This window comes from Aptenodytes patagonicus, chromosome 4 (genome assembly GCF_965638725.1).
Source record: "Aptenodytes patagonicus chromosome 4, bAptPat1.pri.cur, whole genome shotgun sequence".
NCBI classification, from domain to species: domain Eukaryota; kingdom Metazoa; phylum Chordata; class Aves; order Sphenisciformes; family Spheniscidae; genus Aptenodytes; species Aptenodytes patagonicus.
In genome coordinates, this window is record NC_134952.1 from 43,773,677 (window position 1) to 43,790,070 (window position 16,394).

The following is a 16,394-nucleotide window of genomic DNA, read 5'->3' on the forward strand; positions in this document are numbered from 1 at the left end:
AGTGTTATTATTTTCAACTGAATAGATTTTGTTAAAATCGTTACCGTAATATAGATTTTTCATCACAGCATTCTAACCTCCAAGCAGGAAATCATCATTACCCTGATAAATTGTAACATTTAGCGAATGTAGCCTTCTGGACATTCCCAACGTTTAGAAAGTACTTCCCCTTCCTTCCTCCCCCTTTTCCCCAGTCCTCAAGTTTCAAGACTCTTTCTCAGGCTACAACTCAATGCAAGTGCTTTTCATCAAAACACAAGCTGCCTTAGTCTCAAAAACCACAACAAGCGCTTAGCACACAAGGCATACAGGCACAGCCTCTAGCTGTGATAAGAGAACACCTCCATTTTCCATATGTACACACCTGAAGCATTCTGCAGCTGTAAAGAAAGTAAAGCCACCTTTTTGTTACCTATGAGTTTGCTTAAGGCTTTATTAGACTGGGAAGCAGATGGTAAAAGTGGCAGGCAGAACTTATTACTGTTATTCCAAACTAACCCATGTTACTACAGGGAGGCAAATAGTAATATACTGATCCTCTCAAAGGCTCAATACAACTCACAGGAATCCTTACAAAGCAAATTCAACACAATCCTTCCATACTTTGCAAAACTAAGGTAGCTGGCATCCCTTTATTAGCACACTCTTCTCCAATAGGATCTTTAACAATCCTGTATTCTCAACACATAACTAGCGAGCTGCTGCAATCACAGACTGCAAGCCTGCAGACAGTAAGCTTCTAGACAATGAAAGCAACATGCTGCTTCAGAGAAAGGAGATTGTCTCTTTTAGGTGATTAAGTCACTATAGGTCTTGCCTGAACTACCTTCTAGGAAGGCACCTGACTTTTGTTATCCTTCCATAGATATAATTCCAAGCCTTCAGCACGATCCTTTCCAGCAATCAGTTCTGGTAGTGCTAAAGAACTGCTTCAAGTGAAATTGTTGGGAAAAAAAAACCAACAAAAAACTAATAAAGAATATTGCATCATGTTGAAAGAAAAAAGCCGTAATAAGCATTAAGGTTAACAGTAAAACACTGTACTTTGGGACACGTGACCAGAATGAGGTACAGCAAAAACAGACAAAAATGCTACATGGACAAAACTGGAATAAGAGAAGTAGATTCCAACACCATAAAAAAGCTCTCATCTCTGAAGAAGTGGGGGTTTTGTTTGGGTTTTTTTTTAAATGAGAATGAAAAAAATACAATCCAAAATCGCTTGAGAGGACACTATGCCTGACAGAAAAAGCAGTCCTTATCATATTGCTCTCCTTCATTTCCTTCTGAACATGAAGTTATACTGAATGGCTCTTAGATCCCAACACTGACCCAACCTCCTGCTTTGCTTACCTAGTCCCTCCTGACGTAAAGCAGGAACAAAGAAATTACAGAACTAGTATTTTGCTATACTCACACACATTGTTCTATACATTACAGATTCCTCCTTGCCTTATGTCCCCCCTGAGACAAGGAATACCTTTTCTTTCTTATTCTATATATATGCCTCATACAAGCAGTCTTCAATCTTGATTGATGTTGGAACTATGATAAACACGACAAAAAGCTGATTTATGTAGATTACACACAGCATTTTTCAGGTGCCATGCACAGCATTTTCAAAGGCTGCCTCACCTCCTCTAGTAGTGATCCCATACTCCCTTGTCCTTTTGCAACACAGTAGATTTCTTTCAGATTTGAAAGCAACCCTGGGCAACACACAGCTGATGAAAGTTGTGTTTTTTTAAAGAAAAATACCTGGTAAGTTTTTACCTAATTCATTTAAAAAGAAAAAGATCACATCAGCAAGGACTAATACCCTTAAAACACGAGCAGACCATTACTGACTATTCACTATAGAACAGTTCAAAAATTTTCAAGAGAAAACATTTTAAAACACTAACAAATCAAGACGCGAGTTGCTGAAATTCATATGCTGTTGCATTTTTCACTTCACAGATCTCTCGGAGCAAGTTCCCAGTGAAGGAACCCAGTAGATCATAAAGATCTTCAGGGTCCTGCTATCCTGTCCCTGGCATGAAGAAATGAACAGCCAGTGGACCTCCTCACTTCTTGGTGTTCTCTCTTCGGGAGGCAGTGGGTTCCAGTTTCCACACTCTATGATTTAAAAATCCCACTGAAAGTACACTTAAAACACCTTGAGTTAAAGAAACGAGGGAGCTAGTGCTTCACAGTTATCCAAATATAGTTTCACACAAGAAAGGGGTTTTACAACATACTTGATGCTCCCGATTCCTGCATAACTGTTCAACAGTCCTTCCCAACTCTTTCCTTGTGTGCAGTGTTCCTCCTTTTCTCATAGAAATAATGAGTAGAGAAGCATCAAGAATTAAGACAAATGCTGCATCTGGGGTAATCAAACGGTGCACGATAGATTTTTATGTGGTTCTCCACCATGTGATTATCTGAACAATCACCCAGTATCACCTAGAGAACAAATCCACATGGCTACAGCCTCCATAGAAAATAAGGTACGGAACTGAGACATGAACAGGCTCAAGAGGGTGGCTAACAGAGTTAACAAGAGACCATGATTTTATGATAAAGTTTAAGACCCCTTCTATATGCTACACAGCATATGATACATCTTCTGAATGCACATCACGAAATGCACCACTCTGTCTCAAACTGAACATGTATCAGCTTACTCTGTTTTATGAAATGAGACCTATCTCTCAGGACATAATTACACAATAAGGCTGAGCTGATCTAACAGACTGCTGCCACCCGAATAGGGGATCTTGCTCCCCCTATTTCTCCCTCCCATTCTTGGTCACACACTCCCACTCTCACCCTTGGATCAGCTCTGTCACCCTTGGATCCAACTGCACAGTAAACCAAGCAAACATGCTAATCCAACTAAGCAGACAAAACTAACAAAAAAAAATTTCTGCCATTATACAGAACTGGGAATCAAGCTTCCGTGCTGTCAGACAAGAAACGGAGCCAGTGCAAGAGCAAGAACTGAGAGAAGAGATGGGAAACGACATGCAAGTTCACCCCCTTCCACAGCAACAAACTGCCAGACTAGTTATACTGAAATACATAAATGCACCCTTGGGGTCTTGTTAGATTTTAATTACATCTTTCTGCTGGAAACAATTCAAAACTTCTATATAAATATTAATATCCAGACACTATACAGTAATATCCATTTCACAGAGCCCAAAACTCCCGAAGGTGGCTACATTTAAAAACATTTCAGAGTTGTGAACACAACAACAGATAAGCAATGTCAATATTGGAGTTGATGCTAGAGCAATACTAAGACACAATTTTTCAAAGGTATTTCTCTACAAGCTACGTAATTGCTAACTCTTACAGCAAGAATACACTAGTTTGCTGCTGCTGACACATCCCTTTTTCTAGACAGTGCACAACTACACGGTATTCCCCCTCAGCAGCTGTCCTTCTGGCTGACAGCAGTGCAATGTGTTTTATTTGTGCTACTCTGAGCAACGTGAAAGGAGGGGAAAAAAGAAAAAATGCACCTCTGTGAGTGAAAACGAAGCTAATCAGTTTACACCAAAGGGTGGAATAAGCTCTCCCTGACATGACCATCCAAACCTGCTGAGTGCTAAAATCCGCAGGGGCTGTAGCTTTCCAGAGGCCAGATACTAATCCAAGGCTTTGCTTCACTCCTGTGTCCTTGGGTATTAGGTGGCAAGGGGAATGGGCAGGGAAGCACCCTGAATGCAACGCACACCATAAGGATCATTTACACTTGCAACAAAGAAGATTTGTATACACAAGATATATGTTAGTGCCTGACCTTCTTTCTGTCTCCATGTTCAGACCTCAAAATATGAGGCTTGCAATAAAAAAATAAAAAAAAACCCCAAGAAACAATCGTCAGTTTATTTAAATTTGTCTGTAACCACTCAAGAAGAGTCATTAAGCACTATTGTCTTTTCCTGGCTAGAAATAATTTTTAAATTTCAGAATCAGAAGCACAGCATGCTGTGCCAGAGTGCTATCATTCCCTACTGTTGATGATCAATGATTTTAAAGTCTTTCTAATCAAGTAATACGTTCCCCTTTGTGTGTAACTATGAATTCTCAGCCCATCTCTTCAGCTGGCTCTTCTAAACCGCATCAAAGGCTTAAAAGCACAAATTGGTCTCTGCATTACAATCAAAATGCATACAAAAATGACAAAACTATATATACACTAACTGAAAAAAATCAGCTGGAAAATATCTGATAGGTGGGAAACAGGAAGACTCAGAACAAGATTTGAAGAACAGGGAAAAGAAAAAATGCTTTACCAAAGTACTGAGTGATAATCCCCCTCCTCTCCATTTCTTCTGCCAAAAAAAAAAAAAGAAAAGATAAACCTGGGTTTAAAAATAACGTTTAAAAAAGTAGGAGTTAAATGAAAGCTGAATAGTAGCATCTCAGAGTTAAATCAAGACTTTTGAAGACTTGCATGCACTGCAAATGCACAGGAATCTGAGAAGAAGGCAGAGAGGAGGTCAAGTATTGCTCAATGTGTACAGCATAATTATAAAAAAGAACATAAATAGCTTTGGCTTTTTACTTTAGGTGGAAGAAACACTTCTGTTTCTATGAATCAGCAGAAAAAATGGCTTTATTATTACAGATTTCTTTTATTGTAGTCTTAAAGGCAGAATGGACTATATTTATTTAGTTATGTCTATAATAATCTATTCAGATATGCGAGTGAGGAGTTATGGGGATGCCCACACTACTAAATTTACAACGTAAATAGAAGATGAAGAGTGCAGGAAGGAGATGAGAAAAATAAAAGGTATAAAGATATATGAAGTTAGATAAAGCAAAGATAACAAAAGGGAAGTAATCTATCATCTAACAACGGCCAAGGCAATGAGTCAGAACAACAGAAATTCAGATAATTAGATTTCCAAGCACTGCTGCTGCATGTACGTAAGAGTTACTTACTTATACGTTGTTTTGGAGGGCAAAGACAGGATGCAACAAAAATAATAATTCTGCTAATATGATTATCCACGTTCAGGCCCGAGGAGGGCATAATCTTGGTTTGTTCATTAACTTTCTAATATCTCAGATAATAGTACATCTCAAAATTATTTCCAAAATTGAAAAATACATGCCTAATAGAGAACCTTATCAGTCATACAGCACATGCAGACAGATAACCTGTAACTACCTACAAAGAACTGTAGTTATATCTCATGGTACTTTCTGTTAATCACCGAAGTCAAATATGCTAAACTCATAACTGAAAATCCTTTTCCCCTTTTTGTACTAGGAACCTTAGAACAAAGTGCAGCAGAAATTCAGTGCCATAACCATGTTGAGTTTCTCCAGGCAATGCTTTTTCTCAAAGTGCTCAACAATAGACAACTATAATAACCTTGATCACATTTTCTGTCATGAGCCTGTAATTAGTCTAAAAATTAATTTTATTACTCTCCCTCTGCTACCAATAAAATTTCAGGGTCAAACTCTAGCTCTGAGCATGTGTACACAACTTTCACACCCATTTACTTCAAAGGTCACACTGAGAATTTCAGTCTGTAATGGCTTTTGATTCATCTACTAATTATTAAACGTAAGAGGCCCATACGCAGAAATGCAGCCTAAAATACAAAAGTATAAAACTTTTACCACTTAGAGGATCTGAACTGGCTCAGTATGCATCTGACTCAAACTCTTCCTAGGATATTATTAAATATCCTCTGCCCCATAGCTTATGATAAGAGGTGAAGCTGGGGCCGGGGGGGAGGGGGCGGGCAGGGGTGGAAAGACTTCCCCAATGTTACTGTTAATAGTATAGTCGAAGCAACAGGAGTTGCACCTACATGCAGTAGTGATTGGTGCACAATAAATGAAATGATGAGTTATTTTGTCTCTCAAAAAAAATTAGGTTTACTAAAACTAAGTCATCAGTAAATTTGGTGTGCTCTTTATATATGTAATTTTCACATCTCCTGGCTACTGACTCAATCGCAGGTTATTAGTGGTACAGCATTTCATTAATGTTGCTTGAGGACTTCCAAAATCTAAAATCTACGATGTGCTTATGTGTATGTAACAAAAAAAAGGGAGTTAACAACCCTCGTGCTTGCGGAAGCTCAAGTTTTGCTGCTGGTAGCCTGGCCGCTATACATGTACTGCTATTGCTCAGATTTCAAATTTTTAAAGAATGGTAAAATGAATGCTTATTTAGGAAAAAAAAGCAGGGAGGGGAATCAACAAGCGTGAGCATGTCTGTGAATGGCTGGAAGACAAGCAAGATACTGATTATTTGGAACTTTCAAAAGGGTCCAGCTAGCAAAAGTGATGTAAAAATAAATCCAAGGGCAAAGAATTGAGCAACACAAATAATTTATTTATGCAATATATATTCCAGCATATGGTTTATTATATAAAAAAATTCTTATGAAAAAGTGTACACGTCAGTTACTTACGATATATGCAATCCTAAATCAGGACTTTAAAACCCCTTCTGAGGAGAGATGTAGTACTTTTAACTCTTTTAGTTACCAGAGAACAGAGTAGAAGTGAACTGTGTCCCTGCAGTTTTATTTCAGTGTATCACAGAGGATAAGGAGGTCTGGAACGATGCACTTAGTACCACATAAAGAGAAGTCTCAGGACAGAGCAAGTTAAAGGAACTCCTGATAAGAAGTATTCAACAATATCTGTATTTTTTTCGAAGAGATAATGATGAGTAATCAACATTAAAAGACAAACACAATTAATAAATACATACTTTAAAATCTTTCCATTTGATGTTTCACATCATATTTGCACTGAAAAAAAAAAACCATCTTCTTAATGCAAACCAATGGGTCAGGCTTCTAATAATAATAATGTATTATAATACTTTGTATTTCATCTCACTGAACGTTAGTAAAGGCCGTTAATTAAACCTCAAAGACCCCTAATGATTTAAAGAGTCATTTCATCATTGCTGAGGTACAGCCACTTTGGGTGAGCCACTGCAGTCAATTAGCGCAACAAATGCTTTGATGTTACAAAGCAGTTTTGCATGACGTGAACATTACTCTGCAGGACAGAAGAGCTGTCAGTATGTGAATAAGGGAAAGAGATCCACAGGCTTTAACAATTAAGCTTGTTTTCTCAAAATACCCTTATCCATTTTCTCTTAGCTTGTTATTACAATGCTCTGAAATCTACATGAGAGGGAAAAAAAAATCTTGGTATTATCCTTTTTCTAGCCTCACAGATAATAAAGAAATGTCAAGAATTTACTTTAAATTTCTGGTTTTGTCTGTCAGCATTTTAAGCTTTAACTTGATAGCTAGATAACAACAACAGATTACTGTGGTATTGTACATCAGCAGGAAATACCCACAAATTTTGAAGAAGTCTATGGAACAAACTGGTCTGGAGACTCAATTTTCTTACGAGTCATACGCACTTGACAAATTAAGATTTGCAAGAGATTATGGTAACATTGTTGGGGTTTTATTGTTGTTTGTTTGTTTGTTTTAATCTAAACTCACTATAGCAAACCAAAGAAGCACCAGTAACACTGGTTTTGAAATACAGTATTAGAACATAGGAAGTACAAGCCCTAACAGAATTCAATGAAACTGCAAAAAGTGACAAGTCACAACTGGGAATTCTCTTGCTAGCTCGTAGCGGTGTCACCACAATGGGAACACCTAGTCGAAGCCTCGACTGCTTTCATTGCAGTATTTGTAAACTGTATATTTAATAGCAATACTCCAATGTGCCAGATACCATTTTGCACTGCAAATATCTACTTTTTGTATTGTAAAATCAACTAAAATCTGGTAATTTCCAGGAATATACAGCTGATCACATTTTGATGTCTAACTATAATTTGCAGAATTTGAAAGTGTAATAATAGGGCTGTTTTGCAGTTTTCATCTTTAAAACTATCTACAAATCTACACCCACAGAATGGTTGAGGTTGGAAGGGACCCCTGGAGGTCACCTGGTCCAATGCCCCTGCTCAAGGAGGGCCACCTAGAGCAGGTTGCCCACGACCATGTCCAGGCAGTTTTTGAGTATCTCCAAGGAAGGAGATTTCACAACCTCTCTGGGCAACCTGTTCCAGTGCTCAGTCACCCTCACAGTAAAAAAAACTGTTTCCCGATGTTCAGAGGGAACCTCCCATGTTTCAGTTTGTGCCCACTGCCGCTAGTCCTCTCACTGGGCAGCACTCAAAAGAGCCTGGCTCCGTCTCCTTTGTACCTTCCCTTCAGGTATTTATATACGTTGGTAAGATCTCTAATTCACACCTTGCAAATGTTCTAAGCAAATACCATTCTCGATTTCTCATCAGAAGTGATTCTAAAATCTGACTTAGAGAACTATCCAGCACCTGCTATATAATAATGATCTGGGCAGAGAAAAATTTGCTTGTCTTAAAATACTCTAAGCCATATTAGAACTTGTTGATATTCTTAACATATGCTGAAAAACATTCTAAGAATCATAAAAAGACAACAAATAACCTTTTATGTAAACTACTAAAATGCAGATAAAAATGCTAGATAAACATAAAAAAGTGTGACCTAATTTATTTATAGAAATAAGAGTTTACAAGGGAAGGTGAAACAATAAATTAACGTGGAGAGAAAAAAAAAATCTTATGTAAATCTTATCTTTATTCTCAGCCTACCTCCTCTCTAATGCCATCGCCAGCAGCCATAAATGTTGGTAACTTTCTAATTTTAGATTAGCCAATTTAAACAAAACTGAAGTGAGAATTTACCACATTTACTGTCTTTAAACACCAAAGTGTAACCATGAAATCCAACCAAGAAAAAAGACACATATCCTCAGAATTTGAAGGCACAACTTTAAGTTACTCCTGCAGTATCTTCTCTCAGTACAAAATCAAGTCTTCATAGAATGTATTCTGCTTTAAATCTGCAGTAAGAAACAAAAGGCAAGCTCAAGAGGATTTTTTTCCTGAACGTTGACAACACTGTTTTCTTTTTAAATATCCTTCCTTGCAAGCAACAGTGTAAAGAACCTACCACAAAGCTCCAGTTTCTTAAGAGCTCATCAATATCGGCTTAACTGACATACTACAATTGTATGGCTTTCCCTTCACATATCAAAGACGTCAACAGAGAGTCAAGTCTAAAAGCACATACGGAAACTTCAAAGCTAGACAAACACTGTTCCTATTCAAGCTAGTGAAAGGCATGAAAATAGCCTACTGAATAAACTCTTGCTAATTTGGCCACGGTCAGTCACAACCAAAATTGTGGATTTTTTTGTGCACGAGATGGTTTTACTGATTTGAGAGAGAGAGAGAGAGGGGAAAGACTGCCACATATCGAAGATGGAGTCACAAGCCGATGAGATGTGAAGCAGGACTAATCTGCCCACAGAGAAAACAATCACAGGAACCAGCCAGAACTGAATTCTCCTTCTATAAAAGGCATCAAGCTGGCCACACAAAGCAATGCAATAATTAACAAGGCTTTAGACCTCTGCTTCGAGCCTGAACAGCAGTCTCGCACATCCAGATAGGCAAACAAGTAACTCAAACAACGTAAATTCGGCGTACCTCGTTTATGCAACTCCCTGAGCGGAATGCCGTCTCCTCCCCCCCCATCGTAGGGCAGATACGGATCAGAAGAGACATCCATGGATGTGACGAACCCGAGGCCCGTCTGCCGGCTCGGAAGGGCCGCGGCACTTCTTACACAAGGGCGGCCGCGGGGGACGCTGCCATATTTGACCAGGACCCGGCCTGCGCGGCGCCGCCGCCGCCGCCTTGGCGCAGGAGCCGGGCTCTGCCCCGCCGCTGATGTCAGCGCGGGGCGGCCGCTGCCGCTGCCAGTGGCTGCGCGGGCGGCGGGCGCGGCCCCGCGGGGCGGCCCCGGGCGCGGCCCCGCTACCTGCGCCCCGCGCCTCCCGCTGCGCGCCGCGGGGGACGCTGCCGCCACGCGCGACAGCGCTCACCGTTGCGGGTCGTTTCATCTACAGAGGACAACGAAGCCGCGTATTTAATTGCTGACGGGAAGAAGCAGAGAAGAGCCCGTTTGCAACTTACGGCAGAGGTACACCCGACCGGGTGCACAGGGTTTCAGCCTCTCTCCGCCAACTCTGCCCCCGCCCCGTCCTACGGCTCAAGTGTCAAAGGGAATCGTCATGGTGACAGACGTACGAACGACGGAAGACGTTCACTTGCACGCGTGAAGCTGCCACGGCTGCCAGCCCTTTCAACAAGTGAACGGTGGGTTTACCGGCTCGGTTAAAAAGGCAAACCCGCATCTCTGTGCATGACACCGAAGACAAGGAAGGTACTCGAACTTCTTCCGTTCGCCCTTCTGCAGCCACACCGGCAGAGACTTTTAAACAGCTACCATCACATTTTATGTGGAAGGGACATAAAAAGTCAAAATTCATGTATTACCGCTGGTGGGGGGAAGCCTGTCTCCCAGTAATTTTATTTACTCTTTTCAAACGTCAAAATGATTGCCACCGAGGAAGAACAACGTAACCTGCTAAAAGCCAAGCGCTCTGCTCCAGGGGGTTAGCTTACCCCACTTTCACCTCCACCCCCACTTCATGGTGTAGAACTTTCGATTCTACAGAAGTGAATGTCAGATTTGAACATATGTAATCAAAAGCATTAAATATGTAATTAAATTCTTGCTTTAACTAAAATGGTCTGGTGTCTCCAATTTTTTTTTGTGATGATTATTCTGGTATTACAACCGCATCATATCCGTATTCATACTAAAAAGGTCGGGGGGGGGGGGGGAGGAATGTAATAAACACAAGTCCGTAATTCAGCTTGCATTACTCTACACATTGACAACATGCTCCAAGTCCCTTAAAAGTCACAGACTCAAAATAGGCAACACCCACATGAATGCTAACCAAGGCGTTCATGCGATACATCATCCAACAGTGACTGTTACAGCTTTGGCAAAACCCAAGCACTTCAAATAATCAGTATCTAAAGACAGGAAATCGTAAACTATCTACATAATTGCTTGCACTTGAAACAGACATTATTATATATTGTAACCATATATTAATTTATGTTTACTGTATGATCTTGTACTGGTCCTATCTTGCAAGTACTATTTTACATGAGATTTCCAGTGTTAGTTCAGTTGTAATGAAATACTTATGTAAGATGTGCACAGTTTTTCCTTTTTTTCCCCTCCAGCAGGTAATATAAAATTATGGTTCCCTGATCTATTATTCTCAGTCGTTTTAAGTGTTCTGCTTCAGTAAAAATGTGTCATACATTAACTATGCTATCACTTAAGTTGCAGATACATTTTTGTCAAACTACCCAAAAGGAAAAAAAAATGCTCTCAAGAGCTGAAAATGGATATGCAAGTCATTAGACTTACTGCGCCTCAGTATAACACTTTAATATTTCTTGTACATATGTGTGTGTGTATACACACAAACACACGATTTACATAACTGAGTGAAATTACTGAGACTATTCATGCTTAGCAAAGTTGAGAATACTGCATGCCTGCAGCACCAAGGCCCGGCTTCAGTTTCATTCACACAGGACACAAGGAAAGGAATTAATTTTATTATGTATGCCTTTTCACCTCTGTAAGTGTGACAGACAGACAACTATTTTAGCTTTCAAATGCATTAGTTTCTTAAATAATTTTCCAAGTATATTCTTAAGGAAGTTATTTCTTTTATAAGCCAATGTTACAAGCTGTGTACTGCAAATGATCTTTTTGAGCACAGAGTAGGACAAAGAAATACTGGATTTACTTCACAGACCTGTCAATATATTAAATCTTAAAAATATGGCTCCAATACAAACATTAAGAAAATGCTAGCATCTCTACAGATGGAAAAACAAGTGAGAATGAAGGAAGGGAAAAAAAAAAAAGAGCATATAGCAAAATGTATTTTAAAACCTTAAAGACTATCTTATCTCCAGGACAAAGGGAACCCTTGAGCCACAGATACTCGGTTCTAAAATACTCGTGTCTTCTACTGAGTTAGAGACATCTCCATTTGCTGTGATCTACACAAGGAAATGCTTTCTGAAGAGTAGCCTCCTACAACCACCTTTTCAACAAGAGCAACTGAATCTTTAAGATCTTGAATATCCAAAAGTGGTGTGACTTTCAGAGCCATTATGCATTCTCACCATTTATTTTTGCCTGTGAAAAAACAAACCTAAGCACCTCTGAGCTTTAAATTACCCACATTACTTTGATATAAGAAGTAGTACAACAGAAATCTCCGAGCATTCTCAACTTCTTATCTCAACAGCACCTGGAAAGAGTCTGTAATCTTACTGTAAGGCCCTAAATAAAAAGTCATTCACAGCACGAAGAAATACAACAATAATTTTTGTAACCTGAAGAAAGAATTATTACAGAATGAACTGTTAGTGCATTTATTATGTCAATTATAGAAGACAACACTATAAATTCAACTCCATATTTGAAAGAATATGAAATAAAGGTTATAAAGGACTTGTATTAACACAGTCTGGAAGATCACCGCTAGTTTAAGAGTTTGATGTGGTTACCGAAGGCCTGACATGTCTTAGAACTGATAATAAAAATCCGTCACAGCAAAGAAATGGCTAACTTGTTGGCCTAAACTTGTTCACTGGACTAAGGCTCATGCAAAATTTCTACACAAGTCTAAAATTCAGTCTGAGTTGGAAAAGATAAAGGGTGTAACTAGTTGGAAGGCATACCTGATAAACTTTAGATATGAGGGAAAATAATGACAAGAAGTCTGCAGTGTAAAACAGATACCACTTCATATGTGCTACACAGAATTTCAAGAGTCTACCTAATATTACATAGTAACAGCTCTTCCCAGGTCACTGGTTATAGACTGGCTGCCAAATACAGTCCTTTCTTTGTCTAGTCTTAAAAAGCAGAACAGTCATTGTCCCTTCTCAATTACCAGTAGCTTGTGTTCTCATTGTTTATAACACTACCACTGTGTGCGTTCCCTTTCCCGTAATACAATGAAAAGTGGGGGTTTTTTAAGCAAGAGAGAGAAAGATACTATGCATGCTAACCTGACCTAGTTAAGCCAGTATTTTTTTTAATATCTAAAAGTCTACACAATTTCATCTTTCAAAATTACTCTTTTTCTACCTGGTTTGAAATAGTGTCCGACTTTAACTGGCTGATAATTTTATAGTCAAAAGAGTATGACAGTTATTTCTGTTGTGAAGTTCAGCAAATTCCAAAATTGTAGTTAGTGAAATGGTGTCTCTAGTTAACTAGGTATTTGGGTATTACAGAGTACATAACATTATGAACACTTGTTGTCCAAACTTAGTTTTACAATAGCCTTATCTTCAATGACCAAGAACCCCTTAAAATGGCCGATTTAGTGCATAGAACAGCTCATATGTAAACAGCAGGTTTGTACAGCAGCTTGCTTTCCAGGAGATTTCATCACAGTAGTTATAGACTAAGGCCTCAATCCCAGAAATCCTCCACGCCCAAATAACATCACACATCTGAGCGCTCCCATTGTTCTCATAAGGCACATACTGTTGTTAAGCATCACTTAGATGCATTTATCTTTGCAGAAAAGGGCTTTAAGTCCATTGTTCTAGAAATATCACAATGTATATGGGTGACACACCTTTAAAGCATACTGAGCATGAAGAAAGATACCTTAATCCTCCCTCCACACCTTATCTTTTCCCTTTTAAGGGGAGAGAAGAAAAACATTCAAGATAAAGTATCTGAAAATACAAGAACAAATCAGAGATTAGACAAATCGGATACACCCAGGGAAAGGTGTTTTGAGGAGACAGAACAAGGCCAATGAAAAGAAGGGGAGTATCACAGAGGCATGACAGCCTGCACACCCAAGGTTGGAGGGAAGACGTTAATTCTGAAGCATTATCCCACTATTTCATATTAAAAAGTAAGCTAGGTTTAAGGAAGACAGTCAAACACCTTTTTACATATAAACCAAACATATTCTCTCAATTCCTTCAATTACTTGGTTTATTTTAGTGACAGAATATGTAATATCATTGCACCAGGTAATGAAAATTAAAATCATGTCTTCTATGAAATTCCAAAATGTAAGATTGGGGATGCTGAATGGTTTCATTAAAGTAACAAGAGACGCCAAAAGCGTGTCTGATAATTACAAATGTTAGTGTGACTAACGCAAAAGATTTTTGTGATTCTTAACTGTCATTTTCTTTCCTATTATTATTCAAAACTAAAGCTTCTCCTTCAGCAGAGCTAGAAGATAATGTTCTCTTGAAAAATGCTATGTAATAGAGCACTCCTCAAAACAGCTACCATCTCCAACCATTCTGAAAAGAATTTAACTCATATGTACCCTCAGTTGAAGGTTGGGCATGGAAGCATCCATTTAAAACAGGGTGCCCAAAGAATACACAAAATGTCTCAAAACCTACTGTGTCTCATTCCTCTTCCTTCCATTCCTTTTCTTTCCAGCTTTATCTCCTGCCCTTTTCCCAATTTATTCTTTCATTTACCCTTTCCTCAATCCATGTGGCCAAATTAAGCCCAGGTCTAATCCCTCTACCAGCCTGACTTCTCCTCATACTTAACTTGCCTCAGTTTACTGATTTTGCAGCCCCTTCAGTCTGACTCTGTTCATTCTGCATAAAATCATACAACTTTCTCATCTGGGTCACACAGAGCCAGCAGTGAGAACACTAAAGATGATAAAAGAAGGACCAACACCCTTCTCCCAGCTCCGGTACCCAGACATGGTCCAGGATGAAATAACTCAAAGATGCAATCATAGAAAAGGGGAAAAAAAAAAAAAAAAAGAAAAAAGAAAAGGAAAAAAAGAGAGAAAAAGGTTCAGTTATACATAGCTTCAAATTAATATACAGTAAAAAATATATTTTTAAAATCTTAAATTACAGAGTCCCAAACTTCATTCATCAGCATTATATAGAACACTCTGCTTGATCACAGTGGTGTTAGCAAAAGGCTCCCAGCTCTGTATCAAGCTATATACAGAAGACTCCATTAAGCTGCTTCCATTGCCACCTCATCAAAAGCCTCAATGAGGCAGACAGACAATGCCAGGAAAAATTTTAGACCGAATATAATGTAAAAGCAGAAGAAAACAAATTTATAACATATGCTGTTGAGTAGTTCAAGGCAGATGGGGTTTAAACAAAACAGGAGTCAGAAAAACCCCAGAGGAATGCACTTAACAGTAATACACAATAAGATTTTTTTCTATTTGCATTTTATTATACAGGAAAAAAAATAACTCCTTAATCACAGTTTCTTTTTTCATAATCGTTTGTCTCCCACAAATTAGTTACTTAATTTTGCTCACAATCATTTCATCCAGCAGAGAACACTTTATTCCAGGATCGAGCCTAATAAGCTGGCTTCTTTACTGGCCAACCACAGGTTCTTGAATTATACTTCTACAGTATTGTATAATTTCCAATGGTGCTTTTACTCACTGTGTAGACACGGAAGATGGTAACTGAAGTCAAACCCAACAAGCAAACAGAATGCAGCAGAACAGGTCATATAGCCGCAAGCATGTTGTGTAATCAATTCTGAGACTGACTTCCCCCCAGGGTAGCTGAACCTTCACTGCGAATCAGTGAAATACGACTAAATGCTCGCCACTGCCATGCAAAACTTTAGGGCAGGAGAAGAAACAGACAGAAAAAAGGGGAAATAATGAAATCATGATGCAACATTAACGACTAACACCAAAAATAAACTGGAAAAAAACCAAGTGTTTGGTCCCTAAAGACTGCTTTGACATCTTGGCCCAAAACACTGAAGCCAAGACTAGCCTCTTCAGTTTTCTTTTCACTTCGTTCTGGGGCTGTCCATCACACTCTTCTTGATCTATAACCCAACGATGCTGGAAGAAAATCCTTGACATCAACAGACTACATATAGTTATCAGCTGTGAGAGGTGGGTTTTTTTCTTTTGTTTTCTTTCTTTTTTTTTAATTGGTCAGTTCTACACTGACATTAAACTGACATACTTTTACTGTACTAATCATGCAAGGAGGACTTGGAAACAAAACTTGGAAACAAAAGCAGGCTATTTTCTGCAAACAACTTGCCTTCTCTGATTCTCTAAGAGCCTCTTAACTACTTCCTATCTTTTTTCTGTTCTTTTTCTTTACAGGGTAGACTTTTACTAAGAAAGTCAGTCCTGCTGCATTTTCACCTTTGCATACGTGTCCTTTCCTCACACTCCAATCTGCTAAAACTGTAGTTATAACTCCTCAACAAGAAAATTTGGCATCCTTAGTAGGAAGCAATCCTGGCTTAGCAGCTTTTCTAAAGTTTACTTCTCCCTTTTCTAGGACTAGCCAAAATTCTGCTACCGAGATCGTTCTGGTTTTCCTCTTTACCTAAATGCATATAAGGAAAGAGGTTTTATCTGCTAGATTGCCC

General features: G+C 38.9%; 1 protein-coding gene across 5 annotated transcripts in view; it reads right to left on the reverse strand.

Annotated features, from left to right (window-relative positions):
- Nucleotides 1-16,394, reverse strand: part of CLCN3 (chloride voltage-gated channel 3) — a 73,703-nt gene that overhangs the window by 33,706 nt on the left and 23,603 nt on the right. For 2 of the 5 annotated variants that reach the window (XM_076336528.1, XM_076336524.1), the window contains exon 1: nt 9,548-9,772. The exons of 2 other annotated variants lie outside the window; for them this stretch is intronic. In XM_076336528.1, coding sequence (XP_076192643.1) covers nt 9,548-9,629 — 82 coding nt within the window. In that variant the 5' untranslated portion in view covers nt 9,630-9,772. Of the gene's footprint in view, nt 1-9,547; nt 9,773-10,036; nt 10,060-16,394 lie in introns of those variants that run through there. One more of the 5 variants, XM_076336527.1, reaches the window with a different exon arrangement.